Source organism: Dreissena polymorpha, chromosome 16, assembly GCF_020536995.1.
Source record: "Dreissena polymorpha isolate Duluth1 chromosome 16, UMN_Dpol_1.0, whole genome shotgun sequence".
Taxonomy (NCBI): domain Eukaryota; kingdom Metazoa; phylum Mollusca; class Bivalvia; order Myida; family Dreissenidae; genus Dreissena; species Dreissena polymorpha.
The window spans coordinates 43,780,204-43,796,211 of NC_068370.1; the positions used below are offsets into that span (position 1 = coordinate 43,780,204).

The following is a 16,008-nucleotide window of genomic DNA, read 5'->3' on the forward strand; positions in this document are numbered from 1 at the left end:
AATTTGCATAACTGTACTTTAATAAAGAATTTTATATTTTATATTATATTATATATTTTTCCTTATAACGAATGCATACCACCTTTATACTAGTAACAAACTAGTTTAGTTATAACTTATTTGATATATCTAATTAGCTCAATTTTAAGATTTGTAAAATATAATTTTCTTCAGTTTTGCCCTTTCAAACTTGAGCAATATTGAACCAATGTTATGTATATTGTATCCACGCAATTCACTCAGGACAATTCAAATAGCATATTACATAAATATCTTACAAACATTTATTAAAACAGATCCTACCTTTTCAAGTATGACTCTCAGTTTTCTCGTTAATCGCTGGAAACAGCTCAGCAAAGTTTCATGAATTTCAAGGTAGAATTCCAGCTCTGTGTTTGGTATTACTACATACAGAGAATGCACGGACATACCGTGTGTTCCTTTGGCAGAGAACACAAATGCTGGAACAACTACTCCTTTATGCGGCAAATTATAAAACTTGAAGTCAATGTCGCACTTGTACGGATCTCTGCAAATTTCACAGCTAAGAACTTGGCTGGTTATATGAGACAAGAGGTCCGACGATAGCGGGTTGTCTCTGTTGGCGTTCCACACATGGCGTGTTCGAGGGCCAAGAATGTTGTCCCAAAAGGACAGCACGACTCCTCTAAATGGGCACGTGGCTGGATTCACCTGGTCCAGGCCTGATTTTGTGAACTTTGAACTCGGGCTAGAGGGGGTTATGGCATAAAAGGTGACATCTGATAAGTCCGTATTCACTGACAATACCCCCAGATCAGCAGATTCACGCTTCAGTAATAGACTGCTTTTCTCTTTGGACATTGTTTGTGTGTGGAAAAAAAAGAAACTAGGTGCACACAAAAAACTGTCCTCCAATTCCTAACTCCTTAGATACAATGACAGTTTGATATATATGCTGTAGTTCACTTTTATAATTGTATATTTCCTGGGAGTCCCTTTCCATGATCTGCAAGCAACCACACATGTTTGACAAATATGTTCACTGCAAGTTTTTAACATATTCACATACAGTGATGTGTTTATCTAAACACTCAAAAAATCAGTTTTCAATAAATTGTGAGTGTACTCCTCTATAGCTAACCAAGATAATTCTGAAATGGTAACAACTCACTGCATTTAAATGATTTCATGAACTATTTCCTTCTTTTGTTCCAAATGCAACACTCACTGAATGTCATTTAATGTTTGGATTTCAGCAAAATATCACACTTTTTGCAGTCTTCAGTTATGAGTCTAACATAAGTAGATACCTGCCCTGATTACAACTAGATATCCCAAATAGTTCCTTCACATAAACATATTTAAGCAAACCTACTGAAAAATAATAATATGTAACAAGATCTTTAGTAAATATGTCTTTCACTTAACCATAATCTCCTGAAGTGTTTAAAAGTCAACAACTTGCAGCTCAGTGCCCAAATAACAATAAAGCATCACAAAAGTCTATCGGTCTTTATAGCGACAGGCTGCAGCTAAATGCCTAAATGGTCCAGTAAGTCTTGAAATCAACAGCTTGTAGCTTTATACCTGAATAGCACTAAGGCATCAGAGGAAGTTCTTGAAGTTTCTATTGGATAGCACTAAAGCATCAGAGGAAGTTCTTGAAGTTTCTCTTGGATAGCACTAAAGCATAAGAGGAAGTTCCTGAAGTCTTTCTTGGATAGCACTAAGGCATCAGAGGAAGTTCTTGAAGTCTCTCTTGGATAGCACTAAAGCATCAGAGGAAGTTCTTGAAGTTTCTCTTGGATAGCACTAAGGCATCAGAGGAAGTTCTTGAAGTCTCTCTTGGAGTGGATTGTCTGCACGACGTAGTCGGCCAGCACCATGTTCACCATGACGAAACTGAAGGCGAGTATTGTGAGGGAGGTCATCATGCTCCAAGGAGGGGACGATGAGTGGGCCAGGCACATCAGGAACAACAGGCAGCTGTAATATATGAGCCGCCTTATGAGAAAACTGGACTTAATGCATGTGCGTAAAGTGTTGTTTCCAGATTAGCCTGTGCAGTCTGCACAGGCTAATCAGGGACGACACTTTCCGCTTTTATGGTATTTTTAGTTTCAAGGAAGTCCCTCCTTACCATCAATCAAGTTTAGACAGAAAGTGTCGTCCCTGATTAGCCTGTGCGGACTGCACAGGCTAATCTGGGACGATACTTTACGGACATGCATTATGCCCAATTTTCTCAGAACAAGGCTCATATGAAATATAGGAGACAAGAGTGACAAACCTTTCGCCCATTCTCAGTTTAGAGAGGACGATAAATGAACAAGGTACATCAGAAACAGTAGGCAGCTGTTATACAAGAAATATACAAACATGGGTTACAAATATTCCACCAATCACGGTTCAGACAGGACAACAAGTTGGCCAGGTACATCATAAATAGGAAGCAGTTAAAATATTGGAAATGAATGAGACATGGATGAAAAACCTCCCGCCCTTCATGGTTTTGAGGGGATTACAAGAGAGCAAGGCACATCATAAACAGGAGGCAGCTGAAATGCTTACAAATATAGAAGACACAGGTGACAATTTTCAACCCATATTAGTTCCGAGTTAACAAAAAACAGACAAGAGTGGAAGACACATCAAAAACCAGAGAAAGTGAAAATACAGGCAATAGAAAAGACAAGAATGACAAACCTCCAATTCTGCACTTTACAGTTCATGATTAATGGGCCAAGATGGCAGCTGAATACAGTAATACATGACAATCTGTCCTTATTGAAGTTTCAATTTTATAAAACAACATTTAACATGTCTGGTAACTTACTCATTAGGCCTGTAACTGCACAACAACACTTACCTTAACACAATTAGGGAGAAGAAAATGTAGTTGACGAAGATAAGAATGAATGCCTCCCTGTTGAGAACTAGCGTCGTCCAGTCAGCCCTCATTTATCCCTGCTGTTAGGGGGCCAGCAACTTACAACCAGTCACCTGTTGTCATTCAGATATCATAATGAAGATTTATCTGTAGTGGACAACTGATTTCCTTTGTTTAATTCATTTTTTACACATAATAACAGTAATCCCAGTTAGCAGTTTAACCCAGGAAGCAGAATACTATTTATACAGGTATTATTTAATATGACAAAAACAATACCAGTTTTCAAACACAAATCTGAACAAGTCAGATTCATTGGTCATAATCGCATAAGCTTGATAAGCACTTAGAATATTCATTTGATAATGTTTCACCAGCTAAGCTTGTTGTCAATATAAAATAAAGATATTGAGGTACTTAAAAATTCTTATATGGATGAACAATCAAAACTGTTTATGAGAGTTGTCCTTAATGAAAAACGTGTACACTTAAGTTAAAGAGAGTATTAGCACTCTGCCATTCACCAAATTTGACCTAAGCTACAAATGTGCAAATCTGTCTAAAACAATTTATATTTTCTTACAACAGTTTCTTCATAAATGTTTTTATAAAACAGCAAAATGAGAGATGACTTATGCACTTCACTAAATTTGGCTATAGACTAAGATGAGCCTTAAATTCAACTTGGCTCCATATTAAGTTTTAAATCTACTTGTCCGTCATACCAATGCCCTAAAATGTCACTTTTCCAGACCAAAAAGTTACTTGGTCTGACCTTTAAATGTAACTGCACATACCAAACAAGTTTCCCATAGTTTCACAACACATGTGTCTCGCTCTGGGAAAACAGGGCTTAATGCATGTGGGTACTGTTAATCATGTGGAAAAATGTTATTTATATAAAAACAAGACTATTGCCAAGACTATGTCCCCTACCAGCTCCACCATTGTCAGAAAAAAAAATTGTTTACTTTTGTTACCATAGCAAGCAACCAGAATTTTTAACGTAGGAACAAAATGAAATGTTGTGCATAATGCCCTTATTGCCATCTATCCATGTTTCAAGTTTCATGAAAAAATATTAAGAACTTTTAAAGTTATCGCAGGATCCGGAAAAGTGTGACGGACAGACTGACAGACGCACAGAGCGCAAACCATAAGTCCCCTCTGGTAAAACCGGTAGGGGACAATAAAGCTTATGAAGTTACTTATTGTTATTTATTTACAGCTCAAAGTTTTTGAACGTAAAGGCAAAAACCATGTTAATTTTTTTATGTCTATTGTATGTCTATGAAATTGAATTCAATCAACCAATACATTTTAACAAACACAATACCTGTTAGTGCTGCAACAATATACCGGTATATCGGTATATATCGCAATACGCAATCTGCATATTGTATTGCGATACGATTTTCATCATACCGGTACGAAAATTTTACAAAATTCATTCACATTTCGTCAAGAAAAGCCATCCGAAATAATGATAACAAGGTAAACAAAACAAAGCATTGTATTTTTTTTTTTAAAGTAACATTCTGAAAGTGTATTTTACGGAGTAGCGTTGTTACATCGGAGCATTCGTTCTATGCTTTTGAACAGATTATCGTTGAATTAATTGCGAACAGCTGTAAATGTTTCGTTCGATTCTGAATTGAGCATTATTAAATTTGTAATCCGAATTTCGGAAATACGCTTCCAAATTTTAATGCTAATGCGACAATAAGAAATTCTAGCGTCAAATAAAAAGTGCTTTATCCTTTGTCTCAATAAAAAGCGCGCGAAAATTATACAGACATGTAGAACGTCGCATGGAAAGTATGGGTGTATTTTGTGTTGTATAAAAATGGGAACATCACGTCTGGTGAATTACGCGTGTTCAGTGGAAAAAAACGCCCCGGTAGGACGTTATTTCATCACATATTTAAATAGTAACAAATGCCAAAATGTATTTGATACTTAAGAAAATTTGCAAATGTTTGTGTTTCTTGTTATTCTTGAGTACATTTAAAGTAAATATTTACCAGAATTTGCTTTAAAACTGGAATATACGGGATTATCGGGTAATTGGCAAGTTATAATTTTGGTACAAGTAAGCAATATATTGCGATATATTGCAATACGGGTTTTTGAACTGACAATATATTGCAATACGGTTTTTGGCGTATTGTTGCAGCACTAATACCTGTTACCATTGACATTTAATTGTGCCTCTTTTTGGAGAACTGTTTAAAACAAAATCTTGATAAAAACTGTAATCTTACAGAAAATGGAAGTTTTGAAAGGGCGATTAGATCTATCTTACGTAGGTTCTGGAGATAAACGAAGTATCTTGATTGGAAGATTTAGACAAGAGATATATCTTGCAGAGGATTCCGAAGCTAGTTGATGCATATTTTCAAATTAAGAATACTAAAGATATATTTATGCTCTATTTGAGTTTATTTATGCCAGAAAACAGTTTATGTGGCTCATATTACCAATTATTTAAGTGCCGCCTGGATTCCAGCTGGGGAGCTAACATGAAAAAAAACTTCACCGGTTGCAACTCATAGCAACCTGGAGGGTCAATAGCTAGGACTAGTGGGAGTTGGATTATTGCAACTAAAGGTTAAAATAGGGCTACGTGGCTTGAGTTGACAATCATCATCCCAAATGATTTTGAAAGATTAATTAATATTACAAAGACATAAGTTTTTCACCCGTTTTTGCTAGCGTCGTTCTTGTGGCTATTGAAACCCGCTTTCATCCGAAATATTCATGTCCGAATCAAATACAGGTTTGATATACGTCATTTTATATACACACGCCGATATGTCGTGATTACAATGTTCTAACTGAAATCAGAAAAATTATTAACTTACACAAATAACTTACTTTTTACATAAAATTAGTTGATGTTTGGTTGCAAAACGAGCATTTCTGGTTTAATTTAGTTTTCGACCAAATCTCCAAGCAGAGTTGTCGTTCCATGCTCTCACGTGAGTGTAATGTAACCGTTGGGCAGATATTGTTTTCGACTTTTATCAGGGACCTAGGTCCCTACTTCTAAATTAACATTCCAATGCGGCTCTTCAGAAGACCTATACATGTAGTGGTTAAAAAACATATTATATAATACAACTCAAAATAACACCTTTTTCATTTCAATTTTAATCGATAAGAGGTACGCGGACTGTTTTCGACAACTTTGTCCGTCAATTACTCCTACGAACAGATTTTCTGAACTGCACCCGCATTAACCACCAAATTAACAAAGATTCCACATTGTGCTGTTTACTATAAGTGCCTCTACCACGATTAAACGACTGAACACATCCTCCCCCAAGGATGCAGGGACCGCACACAATTGAGGAAAAATGTATTGTCCGAACGTTTCAGATTGCAGAAGCTGCACGCAAAAGAGGAGGCTCTGAAGAAGACCACCCGTTACATCTGGATCTGGATGAGTTAGTCGTAGAAACCATTTCTAGCTTTTACTGGACATAGTGGAGTGCGCGATTTTACACTATTGATGTTTTAATAAACTGTCTTTGAAGATTTTATATTGTTTAAGAGTTCACAATGTCATCACTTAGTTTGATGTGGTGAGTAAATATTTTTCAAGGTTTCATCGTAACACATCAAGATCAAGATCAAGTGTGTTCCAATAAAGCACTATTTTAACAAAGAATGCATTTTTAAAGATGATAGTTTTTGCTGGAATTGTTTCGAATCACTTGGAATTATTGTTCACTAGGTTGCACACTTTGTTTTGATGGATTTAACGGTAGTCCTCGTATTGCTTAGCCCTTATGATACTTAATTTAAGTGGCTTAAGGTAGCGTTCAATTGAAATGGCCGGTACGTGCCCTTTCACCACCTTGTACAAGAGCTTCAACGTGTGGACACGTCGCCTATCGTCGCATCCGATCTCCAAACGTGGCGGCGATTGCGAAAAAGATTGTCCGATTCTTTGAGCTTATTTAAATATGCAAACATATACTCATGAATAACATATATAACAACAATGCTTAACATTGTATCATGTTCCTGTCTTTTTCAACGTTTATACCCCAGTAGTCAAGTGGCAAATGCGCCATTACTAGCACATGACACATAAAAAACGCCGAACTTGTCATTTGTGAACACATTGTGATTAAACATGTTTCATTTTTTAGCTTATAACTATTATGACTGTAAAGATTTTTCGTACGAAATTATTTTAATAGCTTATTTATCGGTACATATACAAGTCGCTTATGTTCGCTCATGCTCGGAATGTTTAACGGGATATTCTGAACGGGACCATTAATCGGAAGTGTATGACTGAAGCACAAAGACTGCTATACAGGTTCTATTGAGAGAACCACTGCGATGATATTGAACTCATTGAATCATTGTGCGTTCACTAATTATATGGAGCGTGTCGCTACGCTAAATTTCTTTGAGTCTGAAAATGAATAAAACCTTATAGTGAGTTTTTCCATTGTAAACTATTTAAACTCGTATCCACGACAACTTAAGTCGTCATTTCATCAGTGCAGTAAGTTTTCATTCCCTTAAAGGGATTTTTCACGGTTTGGTAAATTGACAAAATTGAAAAAAGTTGTTTCAGATTCGCAAATTTTCGGCTAAGTTATGATATTTGTGAGGAAACAGTATTACTGAACATTTGCCCTGGTCTTATATAGCCATCATATGCATCTTTTGACGATTTAAAAAACTAAAAATTATAAAGCGTTGCAACGCAAAACGATTGAATAATTTGGAGAGTTCTGATGTTGTCGTTTACATTTGTGAAACTACGAAGATTGCTTATATAAAGTATAAAATACGCATCTTATGTATGCTTGGCAGGATAGCTCAGATGGCTAATGCGTTTTTACTTCAGGATTCCGGGGGTCACTGGTTCGAGCCTGCTGTGGGCTACTTTTTTCCTTTTTTAAATTTTATTTTTGATTTTTTACTGGAGCTTTTAAATTTAAATGTTTACATTTATCAATTTAAAGCATTTAATGACAAACTTCAAAACATGCCAAAATCTGTGAAAAGGCCCCTTTAAGTTGCATTTAGAGCTGTCGCAACACTTGTCTTTATATATCATTACTGAACGATTATTTCTTTTGAAGGCTGGACTAGTAATTTCACCTATTAGAGAAATAGTTACACAGTTTGCATGTGTAGGCTTTCGAATATTAATAACAGATTTAGCGCATTTTTGCCGGATACAACAATAGCCCATGAACATTAATAATACGACGATTGGCGTACGTGTATTCATTTGCCCTCTTGTTGCAAGTAGGACATATGGGTAGGAGTGGCAGCTTTCCAGGAGGAGCCAAGTCTTCAGTTGGAGAAGCGAACAGTGGGACTTACAACAACTCTCTTTCTCTGACTTTCTCTTGTTGAGAAACAGTTGAAAGAGTCAAAAACATATTATAATAGCACACAAATTACATACAAAATGTTGCCTTCATTGTGATTCCAACTTGAGATCTTCATATTCAAATTCTAACGCTATATAATACTGGACAGTGGACGCTTTAAAAAATAACGTCTTATTTTAATGCGTTGTACGTAATAAACGTCTTTTTCCAATTATCGATGAAAAATGTTACAAACGCTTTATCATTTTACTGATTTTATAGAACTATCTTGCACAAGAACCACATTTGCTCACATATTTTAAAAGCTTCTGCCATTTGTTTATTTTTCTATATAAATTTACAAATTCTGCATATCTTGAAATCTGAAAAGGATATAAAATTGAAACTTAATAAATAGTTACGAATCATGGATGGTAGGTTCAGTGGACAAGACTCAGAACTTTTGCTTCCTTAACCTTAGAGTACATTACTGTATGAATTCATATTTTGTCGAGAGCTTATTTGTTTAAGTATAAGATAATCAATTTGATATGAAATTATATTTCATTAAGTTGATGTGAATTGCACAAGGCCCATAACTCTTGTTTCCATATTTTACAGATATTACCCTTAATGAGTTTTTTATGCATACATTTTGTATAGAGCATATCTTATAAAACTATAAGACGCATCAACCTGGAAGTCGGTAGATCTCAATGTGGAGAAGTGCAATACACAATAACTACTACATGTACTTCTTCTTGCCCTCTGAATGTTTACACTTACAGCAACAACAAGCATATAGCATTCATTAGAAGTTTAATACAAGATAAGTATTGATGTAAAGCATCAAAGGGCGTCGGGAATTTCAGTGTAAAAGGCACTCAATGAAGTTACATGGAACGATTTTTTTTACTGTTAATATATATATATTGGCCGATTATTTTAAACAAAATAGAAAAAGATACTGGTATTACTATTATCTATGATGTTGTGTTATAACCCCCAATTAAATAACCATTATCTATGGTTTTGTGTTGTAACTTCAAATATTTCATAGTTCATTTTATTTACATTGGTTTCCTTTTTTTACTGGCATCAGTGTGCAGTTTTCATTAATGGATCAGAACTGTGTAGGTTTTTAAACAAGAGGGCCATGATGGCCCTGAATCGCTCACCTGAATCATTAAGATCAGATGAAAACTATGACCTCTATTGTCTACACAATGTTTTTCTATGATTTGACCTAGTGACCTAGTTCCTGACTCTAGATGACCCAAATACAATCCCAATCCAGATTTCATCAAGATAAACATTCTGACCACAGTTCATAAATATTGGATGAAAACTGTGATCTCTAATGTCTACACAAGGTACACAAATTGTTGACGGACGGACGCACGGACAAACGCAGGCACGCACAACGGACGCCGGACATCACACGATCACATAAGCTCACCGTGTCATGACAGGTGACCTAAAATATGTGTCGGAGATAAACATGAACAGTTGTGGTTAAAATTCCATAGAAACAAGGGCTGTTTGTAAAACATGCATGCCCCCCATATATAGTAGTAGTAGTAGTAGTAGTAGTAGTAGTAGTAGTAGTAGTAGTAGAAGTAGTAGTAGTAGAAGTAGTAGTAGTAGTAGTGGTAGTAGTAGAAGTAGTAGTAGTAGTAGTAGTAGTAGTAGTAGTAGTAGTAGTAGTAGTAGTAGTAGTAGTAGTAGTAGTGGTAGTAGTAGTAGTAGTAGTAGTAGTGGTAAAAGTAGTAGTAGTAGTGGCAGTAGTAGTAGAAGTAGTAATAGTAGACGTGGTGGTGGTGGTTGTGGTGGTGGTGGTGGTGGTGGTGGTGGTGGTGGTGGTAGTAGTAGTACTAGTAGTAGTAGTACTAGTAGTAATAGTAGAAGTAGTAGTAGTAGTAGTAGTAGTAGTAGTAGTAGTAGTAGTAGTAGTAGTAGTAGTAGTAGTAGTAGTAGTAGTAGTAGTAGTAGTGGTAGTAGTAGTAGTAGAAGTAGTAGTAGTAGTAGTAGAAGTAGTAGTAGTAGTAGTAGTAGTAGTAGTAGTAGTAGTAGTAGTAGTAGTAGTAGTAGTAGTAGTAGCAGTAGCAGTAGCAGAAGCAGTAGCAGCATTACAAGACCAATACTTAAGAATGATCAAATGGGAAAAGGTAACCTAGCACTGGCAGTAAATATGGGGCTCATTAAAAGGTCAGATTTGGAATCTCTGCTGTAAAATGAGATTTTGAATGTATTAAAGGGAGGCAAATCTGTAATAAAAAGAACATGTATTAACCGTAGTTGTTTCCCTTGTTTGAACCATGCTAAATCCTTACAAGTTTGGAAAGAATTGGATGAAAAATTTGGACTTCATTGCATAAACACCATTTTCTCAATTCAAGGGGAGGTAATTCTGTACTTCATGGACCAATAATGCTCATTTTTTGTAGGGTTCGTGTCCTCATTGATATAAAGACACTGTGCAAATTTGGAAAGGATCGGACAAAAAATGTGGAAGATTTTTGAAAGTTTTCACAAAATAGGCAAAAACGAATAAACATGCAAAGTTCAACGAGCTCCTGCGGTCATGTTTTATGACGAATCAAATTTCTTTGAACATCTTTTTCAGGGGAGCCCTCAAAGGTCATCCCTGTGAAATTTTTTGAAAATCTGATGAGCGGTTTCTGACAAGAAGATTTTTTAAGGTTTTTACCATATATGGTCATGGCGGCCATCTTGGTAATGCGATCAAATTTTTTTTAACAATTCTTTTGTCCCATGACCTAGGGATGCTCCACATGAAATTTAGTTGAAATTGGCTCAATGGTTTAGTAGAAGAAGATGTTTACAAATTGTTTACAGACAGACGGACGGACGGACGGACGGACGCTGAGTGATCACAATAGCTCACCTCGAGCTATCGCTCAGGTGAGCTAAAAATCTGCTTCATCTTGTAAGCGTAATTTCATATTTTTCTCAACTTCAAGGGGAGATGATTCTGAACTTATTCTAACGTTGCTCATTATAATCGGGGTTGAGTACTCATTGATATGAAAACACTGTAAAAGTTTAAATGTGTTTACGACCAAAGTTTTTTGTCGTAATATAATACCGGTAGTAGTGGTCAAATAAATTCTTGTAATGAGTAACGAAACATGTGCTTAGATGAGAGAGTTATCATGTCTAATATTGCTTTCCTTGTTCGCAGTGTGAACTGTTAAATGACGCACCTTTGATGCCTCGCATCAATGGCGCTGTTATTAAAAATATATTATACACTAGCGCGTGACAATTTGTATAAGTTGAAAATAGCCTAGCTCATACACTAAGGGTTTGCCTAATTACCGTCATTATGTCAGTAGTGTGTCCCCGCACTTTAGCCTATTTAAATCACTAGAATCTAGACGGTCGCACCTGGTGAACGGTAACCACTGTCGTCACAATTAAATCTTCACAGATTTCTAGTTGGTAATAGTTCACATTGAATAAAAATTAGTACAAAACAATAATTGATTAAAATCGTACATTAAAAAACACGATTTGAACTGAACATCTTCAAATGGTTTGTTATAAAGGCACGCCCAAGGATGCTAGATATGCAAGGAAATCGCCTAATATAATAGAAGTATTTTTATGGCACTCTGTCCCACATATCAAAACAGTACCGCGTAAATATTTACATAAACACTACTCAAACTCCTCTTAATGGTCTTCCGAAAAAAACTTCCGATTCGCCTTTAGAAGACACTCTAGCTTTTATTTAAAATTCTTAGCCATCTTTGGCATATTATTCTATAAACTATTATTCTATTATTCAAACACAAACGCAACATGTTCTTTAAGTCTGCGATAATATTAATGCAGATCATAGCGCATTTCTAAATTATATTATCTCAGATTTTTTATATATAAATATTTACATGATTCTACAAAAACAAATTAAATAAAATTCCATCAAATCATCTAACTCCGAATAGTTAAACTGTTTTTTTTTTCAACAAATGTTTATCAGTGTATTGGGCTTAGTGGTAACTCAAACAATATGGTCACGTCGTGCCATTCATTCTGCCCCCCTTCGAAGACGAGGGGTTATATTGTTTTGCTGGGTGTCGGTCGGTCAGTCTGAGACCAGTTCCTTTCCCATGTGCATTGGCCTTTGCCAGTAGATAACCCCTGTTGAAATTGGGGTCACTAGGTCAGAGGTCAAGGTCAATGTGACATTCAGAGTGAACTTTGCTTCCGATCAATATAACTTGTGAACGGAGGGACCGATTGGCTTGATACTTCCCACGTGCGTTGGTATTAAACAGTAGATGGCCCTTATTGAAATTGGGGCCACAAGGTCAACGTTAAGGTTACTGTCACACTAAGTGTGAACTCGTTTCCGATCAATTACTCGTGAACTGATTCACCGATTGGCTTGATGCTTCCCATGTGCTTTGACCTTGGGCAGAAGCTGACCTCTACTAAAGTAGGGGACATTAGGTCAAAGGTCAAGGTCACTGTCTCAATAAGTGTGTCCGATTCCGACAAATAGCTCGTCAATGAATTGACCGATTGGCTTGATACTTAACATTGGACAGTATATGAGCCCTATTGAAATTGGGGTCACTAGTTCAAAGGTCAATGTCACTGTGACATTAAGTTTTTAATTGGTTTCCGTTTGATATGTCATCAAATGATTGAGTGATGGGCCTCATACTTTGCAGATGCATTGGTCTTGAACAGTAGATAATCCCACTGACATGTAGGTCAAAAATTAAAGTCACTGTGACATTGAATGTGCAAATCATGTCAGATTGATAACTTGTGAGCGGATTGACCGATCGGCCTGATTTTTCGGAGATACATTTGCCTCAAACAATTAAATATCCAGACTTTATCGTCCTACAACGATTAATCGATTGTATTCAATCATCGTGACATCACTAAAAAATACTTTTATATGCTCAACCCATTTACTTGAGAACGGCCCAAAAGATCCCAATCCTCTCACTCAGCCCAACAATAATCACTTACACGTTTATAAACATATTTGAAAACATAGAAAATTCAAAAACTCAAATAGATAAACTAAAACGTGATTAATGCTGGGGTCGCAGTCTTAAAACCGTCAATGCAAAAGGACATTAGGGGCTTAACACGATTGAAGGGATCCCAAAGCTCAATCTTAGACCAGAATAAATAACAAAACATTTAAGTGTACACAAACATTGACTTATACTAGTAGGTTATTTATTCAAATAAAATGGTATTCTTCGTCTTCTTCTTCTCGCTAAGTGCATGGCTCTTCTGGAGCATCGACGCACGGTAACTGTACAAGGTCGTTGTGAGGTTACAAAAACGAGTGCATCCCCCAAGATAAAAACTGTGTTTGTGGTCAAAAGCAGGGTGACCAGGCCTGCTTTGAAGCTATCCAAGGACTGGGCTGTGGTGACTGCTACAGGCAAATGATTCCAGAGGCGGATTGCTGCTAGGAAGGAGTGTCTATACAAGTCTGTTCGACAGAATGGGACCAGGAAGCATACATTTCTCTCTCTGTACGGACACAGTAGTTGGATGGAGGTACAGGTTACCTGATATTTTAATCATTCTCTGTACATCAGTATCAGTCGGGAGTCAGCTCGACGTGTCTCTTGGCATTGCCATTCTAGGGAGGCGATCATTTGGCTCGCGCTGCTTGCTGCCCTGCAATCTCCCTTGGCAAATCTGACAGCCCTACGCTGTACTACCTCTAGCTGGGTTATGTTTGCCGAAGTATATGGATTCAATGCTGTCGATGTATACATCAGGATTGGACGTGCAAGAGCTTTGTAACATTTGGACCTTCACGTCGGTCTGGCAGTTGATGATGTTTCTTCTCAAGAAGGCAAGAGATTTGTTGGCTCTCTTGGAGACCGCATCAACACATCTGGTCCAAAGCAGTGTGACCCCTAAGTATTTCCTACTTGTGACGTTTGTGAGCAGATGGTTGTGAAGCTCATATGTCTTCTTGATTGGATTACGTTTTGTGGTGAAGTGGATAATCTCACAGTTTGAAGGGATGAACTGCATTTGCGAATCTCTCTCCAACTGTTCTTATTTCCTCAGGTCCTCTTGCAGGATGTCTGGATCTTCAATCGTTTGGATCTTACGATTCAGTAGGCTGTCTTCTGCAACGAGGCGTATAGTGGATGCTACTCTTCCAGGTATGTCATTGATGTACAACAGAAATAGTCTGGGGTATTACACATGCCTCCGTGACACTCACGGTGTGACAGGTGCATACGATGATGTGTGGCCTTCAACAAGGACTTCCTGTCATCTGTTGCTGAGGAAACTTGTGATCCACTTCAGTAAGTCATTGTGGATCCATAGTGGTCCAGCTTTAGTGCGAGTCGCTTGTGGGTTAACTTGTCGAATGCTTTGCTTAAGTCTAGAAGTACAGCATCAATCTGATCACCATTGTCCAAGCTTGAGGCAATGTCTTGTATGGAAAGAACAAGCTGGCTTTCGCATGAACGTCTTTTTCTGGAGCCGTGCTGACTGACAGTAAGTATGCCATGGTGCTCCAGGTACTTCATGACCTGGCTGTTTGCGATATTCTCCATGGTTTTACAACAGACTGAGGTCAGGGATATTGGTCTGTTATTTGCAGGAATCGTGCGATCGCCTTTCTTGAAGATTGAAGTGACCATAGCATGCTTCCAGTAATCAAGTACTCGTATTTAGCTGACTGAGGCTTGGAAAACTAGGGTCAGTGCAGAGACGATCTCACTGGCATATTCCTTCAGGAATGTTGATGGTAGTCCATCCGGTCCTTGTGCTTTATAGGGGTTGAGGTCTTACAATAGTTTTCTGATTCTATTTGTGGTGAAAGCGAAGGGTTTTTCCGCGGGATATTTAACTGAATCCATTGTTGGTGTGTGAAGCAGTCTTCTTCAGTGAAATGTGAGTTTAGAATCTCAGCTTTGCTCTTTGGGCCACTATGGCCGACACAGTTGTTTTGAGGATTTGGACCCCGGTTTTCTAACTGGTGACGAGGTATCTCACAAAGTTGTTATATGTGTTAAAGAGAGTTATACGTCGATCAATTGATAAACGACCGCATGGTCTAATGTTTCTTTCCGGAATGTGCATCAGAAGGTACATATTAGTTTAGAATTCAGATAGACGGGATTTAGAGTCTGCAACGGTCGAGTAACCTCCCATGAATGACGTCATCATTATGGCGTAAAAATAAAATCAACTTCCTGTGATAATGTTAATTTTTGGAAGATATTTAAACAGAATTGTGCCGTATTGTAATCGTGATTGTTTATACCGAAAGCAAAGAACACACATTGGTAGGTTACAAAACGCTCAGTGTAGATCGTTCATTCGTAGTAGCAAACATTTACATAAAAATTGTGTTTGTCAACTTTGTGGGTGGTTCGAACACTGTGACAGATTGACAGAGTCTCTGTTATTTATGTTAACTTATGTTGAACTAGAATGTAACTCTGCTGTTCTCTCAATTCATGATTCCACATTGTTAAACCCTTGACCTGACTAGCTAAGGTCCTAATTATTGTTGTTGTTTGTTATTGGTTGTGACTTTTGATGGCATGTTAGATCTTTGTTTATTTACATGATTTATCATTTATCATTTTATGTAAAATTTAGTATTAGTGCTGTTTAATTTACCAATTATGATAAACCCGACAAAAACATAAACATCAATGGCAGACAGTTGTGTTCATTTTGATGCTACTGCAGTTAAAAATGAAGGATTTTCGTCATTAAAAATGCTATCAGGTGCTGTTAAGTCAA

The 16,008-nt window shown here is 37.1% G+C and overlaps 2 protein-coding genes across 4 annotated transcripts in view; one reads left to right on the forward strand and one right to left on the reverse strand.

Moving 5' to 3' along the window:
• Positions 1–5,892, reverse strand: part of LOC127862035 (guanine nucleotide exchange factor C9orf72-like) — a 53,050-nt gene extending 47,158 nt beyond the window's left edge. Inside the window, exons 1-3 of one of the 2 annotated variants that reach the window (XM_052400966.1) lie at positions 5,750–5,892; positions 2,852–2,985; positions 304–1,968 (exon numbers count right to left, since the gene is read on the reverse strand). In XM_052400966.1, coding sequence (XP_052256926.1) covers positions 304–843 — 540 coding nt within the window. In that variant the 5' untranslated portion in view covers positions 844–1,968; positions 2,852–2,985; positions 5,750–5,892. Of the gene's footprint in view, positions 1–303; positions 1,969–2,851; positions 2,986–5,736 lie in introns of both variants that reach the window. The other variant, XM_052400967.1, reaches the window with a different exon arrangement.
• A 9,488-nt stretch (positions 5,893–15,380) lies between these two features.
• LOC127862047 (syntaxin-12-like) overlaps positions 15,381–16,008 on the forward strand; it is a 33,476-nt gene continuing 32,848 nt past the window's right edge. For both annotated transcript variants that reach the window (XM_052400993.1, XM_052400994.1), the window contains exon 1: positions 15,381–15,542. The gene's annotated coding sequence lies outside the window, so the exon portion shown is untranslated. The remainder of the gene's footprint in view (positions 15,543–16,008) is intronic.